We start from the raw sequence: 17,897 nt of genomic DNA on the forward strand, positions 1-17,897 counted from the left end.
GTTGAGAAAAGAAGAAAAATGAAATCATAACGTTCCCACTGAAATTTCATGTTTAGTAATTACAGTAACACTTAAGTTACAACAACGATGTACCTGCGCAGGAGTCTAATTTTGGTATGGCGCGAAAATTTGAGCCTATCATAGCGCGCTGTTTGAATCCGCGAACTGCAAGAAACAGGAGACATTTTGTAGGATTTTAGATTAAATTTTAATGTTCTTATAATAATCGATCGTTATTTCATTCATTTCAATTCGGCGGTAGAATGCGCTATTCAGCGCCATTAAAATACTGCTGATGATACATTAAAAAGTACTGGCTGTCGACTTACTTTAAAGACACGGCTTTGGAAACAAGTTAAAAGTACAGCTAGAAAAAACAAGCAAAAATAACTATAAATACACAATTTTATTAAATAATTCCCAGCTACAATTCAACAAATAATTAGATATATTCCGTGTACTTCGGCATCTTGTTTTTCAGCAGAGTGTTGCCATCCTTCGAGTTGTAGCCCACCTCGTATTGGAAGTCGGGGTGCGCTGCGATTGCCTGTAAATAAAAAGCCAATAAAGGGAAAAGCTTATATATTCTTATATAATCCCAATATATAATAATATAATATTATAGCAAAGTGGCAAGTGGAAAGAGGTAGTCTCTGCCTACCCCTCCGGGAAAGAGGCGTGATTTTATGTATGTATGTATAATATTATATGTATATCGGGAGATTATATGTATAGGTACACCTTTCCACTTTAGCCTCTGCAGCATGGTCCTTCAGGAAAGAGGCGTGATAAAAGTATGTACATATGTATATACCAATAAATAAACAAATATATACAAGACAAATTACACATTAGAGTTAGCCACGAAGTAAATTCGAGACTTGTGTTACGAAATACTAACTCAACGATACTATATTTTATAATAAATACTTATATAGATAAACATCCAAGACCCAGGCCAATCAGAAAAAGTCCTTTTCTCATCATGCCCTGGCTGGGATTCGAACCCGAGACCTCCGGTGTCACAGACAAGCGTACTACCGCTGCGCCACAGAGGCCGTCAACATGTCACTATCCAGCGGAGTTAGCCAAAGCACGCGCGAGGCCTTTTTATCGCGTATTAAACTATCGCTGTTTCGCTTTTCACTATGACGTGACACGCGACAGCGATAGTTTATCGCGCGATATAAATGTCGTGCGTGCGTGTCGTGGTAACCCTGAAGGTTTGAGTCCCGTAAGGCTCTATTTACCCTGTCTATCGATCCATCCATCCATATAATCACGTCTGAATCATATCCCTTCTAGTATAGACAGAGCCTGCAGTCTAAAAATATTGTCTATTACAGTTTGTATAAAAATTCCATCACCAAGCAAACTAACTAAATATGGTCATCAAGATTTTAAAGGCCATTGGCTCTGTCTACCCCATAACGGACGAAGATTCAGGTACATTGACATGTTATTCTCATCTATACAGTTTGAATACAAAATTCCGTCACTAAGCAAACTAACTAAATATGATCATCAAGATTTTAAAGACCGTTGGCTCTGTCCACCCCATAACGGACGAATGGCAAGCGATTCTCATCAAGAATTAAGATCAACCCACCTGATCCCTAACATAAGCATCGTCAGCGCTGGTAATAAGCTCCGGCACGTCAACTCTGGGTATGGCAAAGAGGTTCATGAGGACATGCTTCTGGTTAGTGTACAACATTCGCTGGTCCGCCCAGTCCACCTCGCGGGGAAGCCTCCAGTCCTTCATCTTAGGCTCCTCGCGTTCCGTGTACTTATCAAAGTCCAGGCGTTCTATGTCTTCGACTACCTGTAATATTAGAAAGGATTTATCAATTGTGCGTTGTGGATCCTGGCACCAATATAATAAAGAATAGGACCTCTCCATCTCGTTCCCATGGATGTCGTAAAAGGCGTCTAAAGGATAGGCTTATTAGCTTGGGATTCTTCTTTTAGGCGATGGGCTAGCAACCTGTCACTATTTGAATCTTAATTCTTTCATTAAGCCAAATAGTGAACATGACCTACCCCGCAAGGGATATAGACGAGATTTGATTATATGTATGTACGTATCTTACCAAGATGAATTCCAGGTTTAAAAGTTTATCTTTAGTCGCTTCTTACGACATTCATGGGAACGAGATGGAGTGGTCCTAATTTTTTTTCTAATGGTGCCGGCCACACTCAAACGGCACTGCCGGCACAAACTTACTTGGAAGATATTGGTCAAACTTAAAAACCGGTAAACAAAAATATCTCCTGCTACCGCTAATACAGGAAGTCAGCTTTAAAAGTGAACTTTTAGGGTGCAGTTGTGGGCAATAGTTAGTAAATAATAAAAAAAAAACAAAATAAGAAAATTAAGACAGAGTAGCTTAGAGTAAAAAGTCTGTTTGTTTGTTAGTGCTGTTCTCGGAAACAACTAGACAGTTTTCTAATGCTCTAAAACTCTTGATTTCATTCATTCTCTAGACATCAGCAACTGTTGGTTTGAAATTTATAGTATATATAAAAAGCACTTACAACTTCCACCTCGCCACCTCCGGTCCAATCATACACAAGCAGTTCAGCGTGAGTTGAAATGTCTCTCAGATACTTGTTCTTGTACTGCCTCTCCATCTCTGTGAGGTACGGGACGGTCAGAGCCTTGCCCGTCTCGTATGGTAAGCTGCGGGCCTTAATCTTTTCTTGTACCTGCAAAATTTGATTGTTACCTCATTGAATATCACAATCCTATTTGGTAGGAGGTTTAAATGAAAGTAGTTTTGATATGTTATTAATTATAAATTTTCTAAACTATGAAACTTTGTAAAAACTTTAATAAATTACAACTGTTTTTCAATTGCTTTAAATGTCGATGTCTGCGCAGTAATTAATTGTAGAATTTTAATTTTTATTTATGCCTACTAACATAGTTATAAGTATACTAACATAATGAGTCTGGTTACTTGAATAAATAATTTTTCATTCAATCATTCATTCATAAATGTTTAAGTTTTTTTTCAAATTAAGTGTTTTTAAAAATATTCACAATTTTATTAACATAAATATGTTAATAATTATAGTAATGTTATAATAAAACACATATGTAAATACCCTGGCAACAGGCAGGTCCAAGTAGATCACCAGATGAGGCCTCATCAGCTCCTCAATGGTAGCATTCCTTAGCTCGTAATAAACACTTTTGACATTTTTACTAATGTAGTTCTGAGACACCATTGCCTCCAGAAAAACAAAGTCTGACCACGGAGACCTTTCCAGTACTACACCATCGCCAGTATTCAGCAAATGAGCTAAGGCATCAATATATTGCGAATATCTTGCAGTGAACATCATGATTTGGAAGTTTCCAGCCAAACGATGGTTGGGACAGTTATTGAAATCCTTATGATCGAAAGTCCTCACGTCTTCAGGTATATCCTTATCAAATATCCTCAAATCGACTCCGTTCGGGCGGATGTAATGAAAATCCATCGTGGGTTCTGGGAAATGCTTCATCCCAAGGTCCTGAGCTAGTTCAGAAGCGAATTTAGTTTTCCCAGCAGCCACGGGGCCTTCAACTACGATGACTTTCGAGTTCTGATCGAATCTATGAGTGGTTCTGTCAAAGAAGCTCCGGAGCACAGTGTAGTCCTTGTTCACGTAGTCAAAGGGCGCCGGTTTGGGTGGCGGCTTTGGCATCGAGTCTCTTAGCGCCTTGCCGGCAATATTTCGATGTTGAACGAACGTACATGCCGCTATTTTACATCCCTGGCTGGTGTTTACCACTTTGACCACGGCAGTCTTCATGAGAGACGTCATTTTCGTTGAGGTATCCTTTACTGGTGGGGATACCTACAGAATGAAGATTTAAATATTTTTGAAATGTAGTATAATCATCTATTAGGAAGAGCTAAAAATGCTGTAAAACTTACCCAGAATCAATTCATAACAAAAAACTAAAATCTGTTCAGTTTTCAGTGAAAATGTGACATAACAATCGATATGGTTGCGTTCGGCACTTATCTTTTTATTGTTTTCAATTGAATTAAAAACAGATAGTTGGTTTATACTCTACTAAGCGATTTTTTGTTACTAACGACTTAATATTAAAATTTAAAGCCTAGAATAGATAAAAACGTTTGATAGGTACTTATGTTAGTATGTATACATTTCTTCAAAATATATTACAAAAGTATTTTGTGAAGTGAACGCACTTTACAGCCAATTTACGGTCTGCTTCTGTCACTGTCAACATAATTTGCCAGAGAGAGTCACGATACTTTTTCTACCTTTGTTTGACAATATGTGTCAATGAAACGTGGTCTATCTGTTCTATAAATAATTTATTGCAACCAAAAATTCTTTGGTTTTATCGTGATTATTAATTAACAAAATGCAGGACATACAAGTAGACGATTTCCTCCCTGCCAAAAATACTGTAAAGATCAAAAATCTTAAACGAAGAGATATTTCAGAATCTGGCGAAACCATGGAAGTTGAAGAACACAATGGAATCCAAAGCAAACCCAAATTACGTCGTTCAAGGCACAAGAAGAAGAAAACTAACTCCGAACCGAATGAATCTAAGGACAACTTGAGAAAAGTACCAGTTCCTGCACACAGGTAACCTCAAATAGTTAAAGCTTGTCTAACTCTGACTCGAGAACCTGTCACTGTTGGCCCTGTTTACCCCGTAAGGGAAAAAGACGTGATATATGTATGTATGACTCCAACTCATAAAACCTGAAAGACTCACAAAGGTCTCTTCTTCATCGTTACCTTTTCCCACTTTCTACGTGGGGTCGGCATAGTATGTTAGTTTTTTCCAATTACTTCTGTCAATTGCCATCTCACTGATCTGTCTAATGTGCGAATAAAGGTAAAAATGTATGTATTATTCTTTATAAGGACTTTTTGTCATTTATACATGAACTGTTAATGCTTTGTAGGTATACCCCTTTAAAGGAAAACTGGTTGAAGATCTTCACCCCCATTGTAGAACACCTACTGCTGCAAGTGAGATTCAACACGGCTACTCGCAATGTTGAAATCAAAGTCGGCCCTGAAACCAAAGACGTGGCTAACTTGCAAAAGGCTGCTGACTTTGTGAAGGTAATTTGGTATTTAATCTTGAGTACTTTAATCTGTGGTGCATATTGAGCTCTAACACCAACGTATTTGAGATTCGAACACAACATGGGTATACATATAAATAACACAAATTTAAGAACAAGAAAATGTTACAATGTTAATGTCCTTAATTATTCAATTGTTGTCTGGAAGAGATCCCTAAATAGGATAAGTCTGCTTTTGTATATTTTGTCAAAAATACAAATTTGCTGTATTTTTGTGTTCTTTTGTATGTACAATAAAGATATTACAAACAAACAAGATCAAGAAGAGAAGAGAGAAAATCGAATCTCTTAAGATCATGGTCACACAATCCGTTGCCTGAATGTGTAGGTTTCTGGGCAATGTATTTTACATATAATAATCACGTCTATATCCCTGGGTAGACAGAGCCAACAGTCTTGTAAATACTGATAGGCCACGTTCAGCTTTAAGATAGAATTGAGATTCAAATAGTGACGGGTTGCTAGCCCATCGCTTAAAAGAAGAATCCCAAGTCGCCTTTTACGACATCCATGGAAAACAGATGGAGTGGTCCTATTCTTTTTTCTATTAGTGCCAGGACCCACACAGTACTGCCTGTATGCACGACAATGTATTTCCTTGTATTATTTGGTCCAGCGCCCGTACTAGCTGGATTTATTAAGACATGAAATGACGGGACAGCGAAAGTTTATCGCGCGATAAATACGGCGTCGCGCGTTACCATGATAGGGGTTTATTATTACGCATTACTCTCCTTACAATATTATTTATTACAGATCTTCTTTTTCAGGCGTTTGTCTACGGTTTCGATGTGGAAGATGCGCTGGCCCTACTCAGATTGGACGATTTATTTGTCGAGACCTTTGAAATTAAAGATGTGAAGACGCTCCAAGGAGACCACTTGGGCCGTGCCATCGGTAGACTGGCGGGGAAAGCAGGACGGACCAAGTTCACGATTGAGAACGTAACGAAAACCAGGATCGTATTAGCAGACTCTAAGATACATATATTGGGCAGTTTTCAGAATATCGCGTTGGCAAGGAGAGCTATATGTAACCTTATTATGGGCTCGCCTCCTTCTAAAGTGTACGGCAACCTGAGGAATGTCGCTAACAGAGTCGCTGAGAGGTTTTAGTTGTAATAAAATTGTATATTTATGTTAACATGATTGTTTTTTATTTTTTGTAAGATAAATATCGTGAAGATGGAGGATTTACTTATGTTTACACGAGCGCAGGTAGGAAACCCTGATAATTAAGCCTCTGAACCTTTACTGAGCTCTGTCTACCCCGTTGTATTGGTTTGTTTGTAACATAGGGTTGCCAACTTTTTTTAGAAGAAATAGAGTGTATCTGATTTTAAAGGAGGTAAATAAAGAGTACAGACTTACAAAAAAGAGTATTATTTATTTTGTATTTTTAAAAAGGTATTTTTTTGTACTTTTTGCCGCACATAAGAGTTTTTCATTGATTTTAAATAAATTGTATGACTCCAAACATTCCAACTCTAAATTTATATATATCAAGAGCTCATTTTTGATCAATTTTAATGAAGCTCTGTTTCTCTCTTCTCGCCACTTCACATTCATGACCTAAAAGACTCTTTCAGTAAATGCTGAAATGGCGGGAACAGAGAGTATATAGCTAATGATTTTTTTTAAACAATTAAATTCTTCAGGACATTTTTTAAAAATAAATTGCCATTTTTCTGAAGTGGATTTTTGCAAAAACTCTGTATTATTAAACAATTCGGCTTGGAGTTGTTTCAAAATGATCACTTCTGAATATAAACTGTCCATGTTTATGTTCAGTCTTTGTAAATTAAGTTTTCCTTCTATAATTTTTTCAAAATAATTAATTTTTTATATTAATACAGACTGGCAATAAAAGAGTATTTTAGCGTACTCTATTGGTGTTATAGATTATAGAGTACGCCTACATGATATAGAGGACAATACTCTATTTTAGAGTACGGTTGGCAACCCTATTGTAACATCTTTATTGCATAGAAATTTACACAGTAACATGAAAATAGTAAGTACATAGTTATAAAAGAAACGAATACTTGCATATATTTTTTTTACATAAAGTTTTATTTGAATACAAGTTAAATACTTAGCAAAGAAGAATTATTTATACAATATACTTTACATGAAGAGAGTTATGAATGTGGACGAAGCGAAAGAAGTATGCAGAGATCGTGGCAAGTGGAAAGAGGTAGTCTCTGCCTACCCCTCCGGGAAAGAGGCGTGATTTTATGTATGTATGTATGTATATATATACTTTACATTCACCACGCCTTTACTCCACTCCTACGTCTGTTGTCTAGAAAAGCTTCAAGACTCAAGAATTAATATATTTATTCTTCTCATAGTTAAAACTTATCTGTTACTATTTATTAATTTATTATTATTTATTTATATATTTATGTACAACAAGAAAAATAAGCAAAAAAAAACTTAAAATAAAGAGAAATTCAGTACAAGGGCACTACTTATTTCTAGAGAAATTTCTTCCAGCAGGCCCACGACGGGAAAGTGTAAAGAAAGGCATTGGCTTGTGTACATACCTAATATTTAATATATAAACTTACATAAACTTACTTATGTTACACATTACTATTATTTATTCTCAAATTACAACAATATCTTGTATTTGAAATGTCGTGGCACCCGAGACAGGACCAGGCGTGCGTCGTAACTCAGAGACGCGAAGGTCCAGGGCTCCGTGGCGCTCCACTCCGCGCAGTATACAGAGTCCTCGTGCTGTTCATACGATTGTAACACCCCGTCTTCCAGTCTGGAAAATTATCATTGTTACATGTATCGTTAGTCGGCAAGGCCATTTTATTTCTATCTATACTAATATTATGAAGCTGAAGAGTTTGTTTGTTTGAACGCGCTAATCTCAGGAACTGATGGTTCGAATTGAAAAAATATTTTTGCGTTGAATAGACCATTTATCGAGGAAGGCTTTAGGCTATATAACATCATGCTGCAACTATAAGAAGCAAAGAAATAATGGAAAATGTGAAAAAAAAAAAACGGGGAAAAGGTAATAAAAGGTTATAATTTTCCCCACGATGAAACCCACACATTCAGGCAACTAGATGTGTCACTATGCATCCAATACGCGTTAGGTTTACCTGCAAAGGTTGCGGAGGTCAGACGGGAGTCGCTTCGTGTAAAAATCTGACTCACCCAATCCAAGATCCATGGTCAAAGGCATACCCCGGGCTCCTCTCCGGAGTGGAGAGGATGCAACTGGGACTAAAGCCAGGAGGAAGAAGAGGGATCCCTTTCATTCGACTATTTTTTTTTGTCCTATTTTAGTTTGGCATAATCCTGGTTGGCGCAATCCGCGCATACTATTTTTTGTCATAATAGTTTTTTGGCATAATTGGATTTGGCATACTATATCAATAGGCATAAATATAGTTTAGGTTAGGTTAGGTTAATATGCCTAAAAAGTTATGCCAAACAATATTATGCGTAACAATTATTAGGCTAAACAAAAGTATGCCATGTAAAATTATGACAAAATTTTATGCCAATAGAGAACCGGAAGAAGATTATACATACATATAAACACGTCTATATCCCTTGCGGGGTAGACAGAGCCAACAGTCTGATAGGCCACGTTCAGCTGTTTGGCTTTATGATGGAATTGAGATTCAAATAGTGACAGGTTGCTAGCCCATCGCCTAAAAGAAGAATGCCAAGTTTATAAGCCTCAGTCGCCTTTAACGACATCCATAGTCAATTGGTGCCGGGAACCACACGGCTCTGCCGGGAACCACACGGCACTGCCGGGAACCACACGGCACTGCCGGGAACCACACGGCACTGCCGGGAACCACACGGCACTATTATAAGAAAATTTACTCACGGTATATCTTGCCCGGGCTCCCGACAGACTCCGGCGGCGGACGTTAGCAACGCTCGTCCGTCGGAACTGCCAGTAATGAGCAGTTGTTCGTGGTATGTGTTGTAGCGTACTGTCCATACCCTGGTAGGCAAATTTATTTGTTTAAGTTTGTTTGTTTGTTTGTTTGTTTGTTTGTTTGTAAACTCTTTATTGCACATAAAAATAAATAAAACAAATTGCAAAACAGTTATTGGATTTAGAAGAATATGTACAATGGCGGACTTATCCCCAATGGGATTTGTAATTTTAATTTGTAATAAGTTTGTAATATCTTTATTGCATAAAAATCTACATAGTAACAAGAAAATAGTACATAGTTATAAAAGAATCAAATCACTTGCAATGGCGGACTTATCCCATTATGTTTATATGTTTTTTAATGAAAATGAAAAATGGGATTTGCATTTATATACAATGATATGAATTTGGTGAAATAATAATCTGTTGTGTTGCTCTAAAAAGAGAAATTAATTATATGTATTGAGTTCATTACATATACCTATATTTATAAATTTGGATTGTATTCTTTCCTATATACATACATACATACATATGGTATACGTCTATATCCCTTGCGGGGTAGACAGAGCCAACAGTCTTGAAAAGCCTGAATGGCCACGTTCAGCTGTTAAGCTTAATGATAGAATTGAGATTCAAATAGTGACAGGTTGCTAGCCCATCGCCTAAAAAAAAATAATCTCAAGTTTGTAAGCCTATCCCATAGTCGCTTTTACGACATCCATGGGAAAGAGACGGAGTGGTCCTATTCTTTTTTGTATTGGTGCCGTGTGGATCCCGGCACCAATACAATTCTGTATATATGTATGCGCTATAGAATTCTTATATAGAATAGCAATAGAATTCTGTATATACATATGTATGCGCTAATATCAGAAAACTGTACACCTATTGTGTTCCTGTTTGATATGTCGGACTGAGAGTTTTCCATGGAAGTTTTATATCTGTAAATGCTATTACGCCGTGCGAAGCCAGGGCGGGTCGCTAGTAAAAAAAATAAAATAAAATACGTACCAATGCGAATGATCTGTCCTGGAGAAAATTGGTTCTTTGCCATTCCTGTAGTCCCAGATATTGAGGGCCGCATCATCGCCCGCCGTCGCTAAGTGAAACTGTCTGAAAACAATGAATACTTACATCATGAACGTAGAATGTGCCGTGTGGTTCCCGGCACCAGTACAAAAGGAATAGGACTACTCCATCTCTTTCCTATGGATGTCGTAAAAGGCGACTAAGGGATAGGCTTACAAAATTGGAATTCTTTTTTTTTTAGGCGATGGGTTAGCAACCTGTCAGTATTTGAATCTCAATTCTATCATTAAGCCAAATGGCTGAGCGTGGCCTATCAGTCTTTTCAAAACTGTTGGCTCTGTCTACCCCACAAGGGATATAGACGTGACCATATGTATGTATGTATGAACGTAGAAAAAAAGGCGGACGGAGTGTGGCTCGAAAAAAAAGTGAAGCATCGTAATGGCGGCGTTGTACGCATGTGTGATTGACAGAACACTTGTCATTTCGTGGGATAATCTATGACACATCTATGACGTAATGGCGGCCAACTGTCTCATTATTATAAATAAATAAATAATAAATAAATATATACGGGACAAATTACACTGTTTGTGTTAGCCTCGAAGTAAGTTTGAAACTTGTGTTACGAGATACTAACTCAACGATACTATATTTTATAAAAAATACTTATATAGATAAACATCCAAGACCCAGGCCAATCAGAAAAAGTTCTTTTTCTCATCATGCCCTGACCGGGATTCGAACCCGGGACCTCCGGTGTCACAGACAAGCGTACTGCCGCTGAGCCAAAGAGGCCGTCCTTATTATTATTGCTGAGAGTGTGTGCGTGACGCGTGTATATATACCTACAGTGGGGCGACATATTATTGCTGCTTCATTTTGCCGTATAGTAAAACTCCGTCCGCCTTTTTTTCTACGTCTATGACTTACATATATAAAAATCAAGTCTCTTTTCATGAAACTAAATTCTTTTATCTTGTCCGATACTTCTTTCGTTTAACCTACAGTCATGGAAGCTGATGGGTTTAAATACTCTTGACCTGATCTTTTGACAGAACGTCCCGAATTATCCTGGAGCCCAAATCATCGCACCCGCTACAACGCCTTTACATGTATAGACATTAATTTTCAAAGAGGTTTTAATAAATTTTTTTTAACATACATACCTACATACATATAGCCACGTCTATATATCCCTTGCGGGGTAGACAGAGCCAACAGTCTCTAAAACACTGAAAGGCTACGTTCAGCCGGTATACCTATTCGGATTGAAGTCTAGATCCCTCACGAGTTGTCTATGCGCATTGTCGATGCTCCAAGACGGTTTGCTGCAGTCAGTTCTCGTGTCGTAGCATTTTACGTGCATGTCTTGTAATACTGCGAACTGTAAAATATAGATGGCGTTAGTGGTTAGGTTCACGTGTTATGGTAACTGGCAATAGATCGCGATATTTGTAAATAATGACGCCGCAGAACGGATCGGAGGAAAGTGGAGCCCAGGCCCTGAAGCAGAGGTGGAGGAGGGGGCACCTGAAAATGCGCCAAGATGAAAGAGAGAGAGAGAAGGAGAGAGACAGAGAGGAGAGAGAGAGAGACACAGAGAAGGAGAGAGGGAGATAGAGAGAAGGAGAGAGTGAGATAGAGAGAAGGAGAGAGGGAGCCACAGGGAAGGAGGGAGGGAGACAGAGAGAAGTTGATAAAACCTACAACTTGGACCTGTATGTGTGATCTACGGCTAATATGCTACTTACAAATTTGCCCAATATATTTGAATTTAGAGAGAAAGTCCATAATCTTCTTTTTGATCATCCAACTTATGTAGTATTTGTATGTTTATTTTATTTGGAGAATATTATACATCTATAATCATACTTATGAATGTAAACTACATATTATATCAAGAAGTGTATTAAGTAACCTATAATACATATTTATATTATTATTTCTTTTACATCTCAATTTGGTCCAAAGGTTGGACTGGCAGAGAATGCATTAAGTCCACTTGTTGTACATTTTACGTGCATAAATTAAAAAAAAAAAAAACAAAGACAATAATTGCAGCCCCAACCTGAGTGTGTCCCTGGTGCGGGCACCACTTCCCCCCGGTGAGTTTGACCCGCGAGCGCGCGTCGGCGGCGAGCAGCGCGCCCGCCGCCGCCACGTCCAGCACCCGCAGTGCGCCCGCGCACACCACGCCCACGCGCGCCGCGTCGCTGGGGTGCCACTCGGCGCTGCGGATCTCCTCGTCGGCTTTCTGGGTCAAAAAATTAAAAATTTTTATTCATATATACATACATATGGTCACGTCTATATCCCTGGTGGGGTAGACAGAGCCAACAGTCTTGAAAAGACTGATCGGCCACGTTCAGCTATTTGGCTTAATGATAGAATTGAGATCTAAATAGTGACAGGTTGCTAGCCCATCGCCTAAAAAAAGAATGTCAAGTTTGTAAGCCTATCCCTTAGTCGCCTTTTACGACATCCATGGGAAAGAGATGGGAGTGGTCCTATTCTATTTTTATTCATTATTATAGGATACCCCATATCGCTTAATAATTGTCAAAACGTTTGGTTTCACAACATTGGTTGACGTCGAATAAATTACTTAAAACTAAGTTTACTGCCGCTTCCAAGGCGTCAGTGCAGAAGAAGCATTAACAAACTGCTAATATGATGGTAGACAGGTTATATAAAGAGCGTAGGTGGTCGAATAGGTAAGGTGTTCGGGTGAATCCCATATCTGTTATGTACCAATGAGTATATTTTTCAAGTTATTATTCACTTTAGTTTGTATATGTTCTGTTAGGGGAGAAAAATATATATCGCAAGGTAAAGGGCTAAAACATTTTATTATAGATGATATACATGGTAACTAAGATAAACACCATTTTTGCAATACAATCCAAATACAAATATGACAAAGAACATTGTCTGTAAAAGCATGAAGGTGCAATACCTATTCAACAAGTTCAATGGGCTAACGGTGTGGGAAAACATCGTGAGGAAACCTGGATGTTAAGGCTGTGTGATGTACATAGATCGGAATAGGTAGATTGATTTTATGTACTTGCATCATGAATTACCATAGAAAGCATAACATGAATAAGCCACTTTTCCGGGATTCCATTTCAGTACCTACACTTACAGTAAACTACATTGTCCGCGGGTAACATAGGACTACAATTTACATGAACGAAGTCGGGGGAAAACAGCTACCACTAATATATTCTTCATCGCACTTGTAAAAAATTTCGGAAAATATCTTAAAAATATACAAATCCCGGAGGCATGTCCATGTTAATATATACGTTTCAGTTCATTGACCCCAATTCAATCTACCTATTCCGATTTCTGGTGATGTACCAATACTGATCAGGTTCCCTCACAAAGGTTGTGGAGGTCAGATGGAAATCAATCCAGGATTCAATTTCAAGGCACGGGCTCCTCTTCAGAGTGGTGAGGATATAACCAGGACTAAAGCCAGGCGTAAGAAGATGATCATTTATTTAATTAAAATCAAACCTTTAACCATAATAAATCATTGTAAACAGAAAATATAGGTATTATCATTATATTGTTCGGCTATTTTCAATATCAATGTATGCATTAGTTAACCATTATCCATCCTAATATTCCTAATTAAAAGTATTACATTATTTTTAATAAATACTTTCAAAATGATATAGATTAAACTTACCTCAGGTGTTATAGTTTTTAGTGTTTCCATCTCCTCAGCAGTCCTGCCTTGTATAGCAGTCAAGTCGTCCAGATCTTTAGGTATAACCTGAAAACATACAAGCATACATATCATCACATCTTTACCTCTTACGTGCCGCGTGTATAATAATTAAATTTATACATACATATGGTCACGTCTATATCCCTTGCGGGGTAGACAGAGCCAACAGTCTTGAAAGGACTGAATGGCCACGTTCAGCTATTTGGCTTAATGATAGAATTGAGATTCAAATAGTGACAGGTTGCTAGCCCATCACCTAAAAAAGAATCCCAAGTTTGTAAGCCTATCCCTTAGTCGCCTTTTACGACATCCATGGGAAAGAAATGGAGTGGTCCTATTCTTTTTTGTATTGGTGCCGGGAACCACACGGCACCAATACAAAAAATTTATAATTATAAATATAAGTACCTTCACTCTAGTAACACATGTATGAGAATACAGTCAGTTATGAAAGAAACCAAGACTACGAGCTGGATCTCATTTCTAGAAGAGGTTATTTCTTTATTTATTTATTTGTTTAGCGATAGGTTAATTCAGATTTTTCAAATAGTGACAGGTTGCTAACCCATCACCTAAAAAAGAATCCCAGATTTATAAGCCTATCCCTTAATCGCCTTTTACGACATCCATGGGAACGAGATGGAGTGGTCCTATTTTTTTTCTATTGATTGGCCGGGAACCACACGGAACTCCTCCAAAAAAATATCAAGAATATTATCATGATGGTAGGTACCTCAACAGTGGGCAGTCGGTGTACGGAGACTCCCATGGTGCACTGCGTAGTGTTTGGATCGTACGCGTTGTGCACTGTGAGCAGCGAGGCCGCGTCGTGCGGTGAACAACGCAGGTGCCAGATCTCTCCGATGTCATGTTTGAAGACCTGAAAATGAAGAGAAAGAGGTCGCATTTAGCTTTTCTTACAAATCTTAAGCAGGATCATATTTATGGGGATTTGTTGTATTAATTAATAGTTGTTTTGATGTGTTCGGCAAAGAAATAGAATGGTATGTTGGAATTAAAAAGTCCTATTTTTGTTTTTTCTGAATAATTCAGACATTCAGAGGGGTATTGTGTTTGTCAAATTTTTAATCACATCTACATCCCTTGCAGGGTAGAGAGAGGTCTATCTATCTATATCTATCTATCTTAATGTTGGATTGAAATTCAAATAGTTATATGTTGCTAGACCATTAACTACAAGACAAATCCTTAGTTTGTTCGCGATTTCCTTAGTCGTCTTTTATGACATCCAGGAGAAAGATATGGAGTGGTCCTATAAATTAAGTGCTGGGAACCACGTTTTAGGAGTCTATTAAGTATAAAAAAATATAAAAAATTACTGTTTTACCTTTGTGTGCAAAGCCCCAGAGTCCTCTTCCAGTTCTACAACATGAACTTGATTGGACTGGGGTTTCAGACTCTGAGTGCCAATTAGGAATCTTATAGCGTCAGTCTCTCCATATTGAGGTGAGAGCGCCCGAGTCTAGAAATAGTAGTAGGTATTAAGAGTATTTAGAAGCAGTTCCAGTTACACACTAAATAATTAAAAGTATTTAAAATTAGTTTAAAGTATATTAAAAATTATTTAGTAGGTAAATGAAAGTAATGGAGGATGCACCATCACTTAGCCGACGCAAGTTGCTTAAGTTTAAAGTTTTACCTAACTCCTCCTTTCAGGAATTATGTATAACTTTTATAGAATAGTAAAACAAGTTTATTGCACTACAGATTGTATTCCATATCTTTATTTTATAAATACCTGATGTTCTAGCCCGTAGATAATAGAATTTCCTTCATCCATTGTTTAACTAGCTGAATAAGGTACACTCAAAACAGTTTATTTCATTGAATTTAACAAAATTACATGGCAAAATTAAAAAAGTTTATGTACAAAATACAATTTCTGATTATATTTACACTGACATTAACATAATCACCCGTCATGACAATTTATGACAAAGACATTGACAAGCCACGTACTGTAGAGATATTTTTTTTTTGGATAAAAATAATATAATTTCCGCAAGAAAGCTATCCAGCTGCAGCTAAACGTCACCTATCAGTCATTTCGAGACCTAAACCCGTAAGGGGTAACGGGCTAGACGGAGCCGACAGCTACCCCCATCTATGCATAAAACACAGATTTAAAAACAATTCTTTATAGTTATATATTTGTGGTATAGAAGTAAGCCCCGCGCAATAGAAGAGTAATCCAATGTATATATGGGCTATATAACAAAAAACGTAATTTTTTAAGGATACATAGCAGTTATATGTATATACATATACTTGCCGTGTGGTTCCCGGCCCCAATAAAAAATTAAAGAGCACCACTCCATCTCTTTCCCACGTCGTAAAATGCGACTTAAGTGTAGACTTACAAACTTGCTATCTTTTAAGCGATGTGCTAGCAACCTGTACTACACTATTTGAATCGCTATTCTATCATTAAGCCTAACAGCTGAACGTGGCCTTTCAGTATTTTTAAGACAGTGGGCGCTGTCTGCTCCGCGTCTGATTAAATGTACGAGTATGTTCGTACGTAGTAGGTAGTTATAGGATGTGTGTTTCCAGTAGGTAAATATAGGATGTTCCCAGTTTCCCACGCCCATCCAACTTCTGTTCCGGTCTCGTAATCATTATATCCTTCGTGTAGTGAATCATGCGCAGATAAAACGAGATTTTACAAATAATTCATTTAACTACGATGGTTTGTGTTCTTTCATTATATAAAATGAGCCACGTGAGCGTCGGTTAAATGCGCAAGTAATGCGTATGGGGGCACAGGTTCAAATCCTAGGTACCTTAGCCATGTATTAATGACTTTTTACTGATACCTAAGTATGAGTGCTAACCGGTGTTCATACTGTGAAAACATCGTGAGGAAACCTATGATACAATATGAGTAAAGTTCCCCTGTAAGGGTTGAGGGGGTCAGGTGGGAGTCGCTTTGTGTAAAAACTGGACTTACCCAATTTAGGATCATGGTCATAAAGGAAAAGATAGAAAGAAAGAACAAGAGAAGTGAGGATGTAACCGGTACTAACGCCAAGAGAAGTAAGGAGCGGTTAACTTTAGAAGAGTAATTATTCCACATCATTCTCGTGGATATCATACGACGTGACTAAATAGAATCCTTTTTTGACATATTGCAACAACCATAACCAATAGCCAAGGGTAAGATTAGTTGTTTCATCCATTTTCGTAAAAAAAAAATGTTAAATAAGAAACACTTTCAACTCCCAACCCTCGCGGCCATACGCATAGCCCGGTCTGATAGTTAAATTTAGGTACCACCAAAAAAAAAAAAAAATTACATACATAATTCTATTTTAGTCACTGGCAGGCTTGTAGTCAGTCATAAAAAAATAAAAACCTCCAGCTCAAAAGCGGAGTTAGCAACAACCGCCGCCAATCACGTTGCTGAAAAATTTGTAAAGCGTAAATTCGTATTTTTAATTTTGGTTCCGTTGATTCATATTTTGAATAACAAGTTCGTTTAGGTACCTACCTTAAAGAAATTTTGGGATATTTGTTTTTATTGTTTTCCTTTACGAAAGAATTAAGTGTTTGTTGTATTAGACACATAATGATGACTTAATTTGTGCTAAAGCGGTTTTAAAACGTCCATCATTGTTGTAAGTTTTAATCACGCAATCGCAGCACGTGTATATTTATTATGGAATGTATATCATCCGGCACGACTGTTAACTCTTTACAATACAAATATTACTCTGAATACTTACTAATTTCTGTTAATTACCGTTACCGCGGGAATTTAGGGAAATCCTCTTTTTATACATACATACATACATATGGTCACGTCTATATCCCTTGCGGGGTAGACAGAGCCAACAGTCTTGAAAAGACTGAATGGCCACGTTCAGCTATTTGGCTTAATGATAGAATTGAGATTCAACTGGTGACAGGTTACTAGCCCATCGCCTAAAAAAGATTCCCAACTCTTTTTATTAGTGCACATTACCTAACTCTAGGTTAGTCTAGTGGTTTGGGCTTTGCTTTCATTTGTCAGTCAATCAGTCGTTTACCCCCGTGGATGTCGTTGA

The 17,897-nt window shown here is 37.7% G+C and overlaps 3 protein-coding genes across 3 annotated transcripts; 1 reads left to right on the forward strand and 2 right to left on the reverse strand.

Annotated features, from left to right (window-relative positions):
* Nucleotides 1-387: 387 nt before the first annotated feature.
* Nucleotides 388-4,086, reverse strand: LOC106135840 (NADH dehydrogenase [ubiquinone] 1 alpha subcomplex subunit 10, mitochondrial). The gene is made up of 5 exons (XM_013336234.2): nt 3,930-4,086; nt 3,112-3,849; nt 2,539-2,709; nt 1,610-1,825; nt 388-547 (listed from the first exon to the last, which is right to left on the reverse strand). The coding sequence occupies exons 2-5, from the start codon at nt 3,814-3,816 to the stop codon at nt 443-445; spliced, it is 1,197 nt and encodes a 398-aa protein (XP_013191688.2). The 5' UTR covers nt 3,817-3,849; nt 3,930-4,086; the 3' UTR covers nt 388-442.
* Nucleotides 4,087-4,276: 190 nt separating this feature from the next.
* LOC106135844 (RNA-binding protein pno1) lies at nt 4,277-6,275 on the forward strand. Its single transcript, XM_013336238.2, has 3 exons — nt 4,277-4,620; nt 4,947-5,109; nt 5,903-6,275. The coding sequence occupies exons 1-3, from the start codon at nt 4,391-4,393 to the stop codon at nt 6,245-6,247; spliced, it is 738 nt and encodes a 245-aa protein (XP_013191692.2). The 5' UTR covers nt 4,277-4,390; the 3' UTR covers nt 6,248-6,275.
* A 1,116-nt stretch (nt 6,276-7,391) lies between these two features.
* Nucleotides 7,392-15,748, reverse strand: LOC106135841 (EARP and GARP complex-interacting protein 1). The gene is made up of 10 exons (XM_060951237.1): nt 15,590-15,748; nt 15,179-15,313; nt 14,564-14,710; nt 13,789-13,875; nt 12,160-12,345; nt 11,351-11,475; nt 10,071-10,172; nt 9,000-9,119; nt 7,715-7,910; nt 7,392-7,505 (listed from the first exon to the last, which is right to left on the reverse strand). The coding sequence occupies exons 1-9, from the start codon at nt 15,629-15,631 to the stop codon at nt 7,748-7,750; spliced, it is 1,107 nt and encodes a 368-aa protein (XP_060807220.1). The 5' UTR covers nt 15,632-15,748; the 3' UTR covers nt 7,392-7,505; nt 7,715-7,747.
* Between the last annotated feature and the right edge of the window lie 2,149 nt (nt 15,749-17,897).

This window comes from Amyelois transitella, chromosome 24 (genome assembly GCF_032362555.1).
Source record: "Amyelois transitella isolate CPQ chromosome 24, ilAmyTran1.1, whole genome shotgun sequence".
Taxonomy (NCBI): Eukaryota; Metazoa; Arthropoda; class Insecta; order Lepidoptera; family Pyralidae; genus Amyelois; species Amyelois transitella.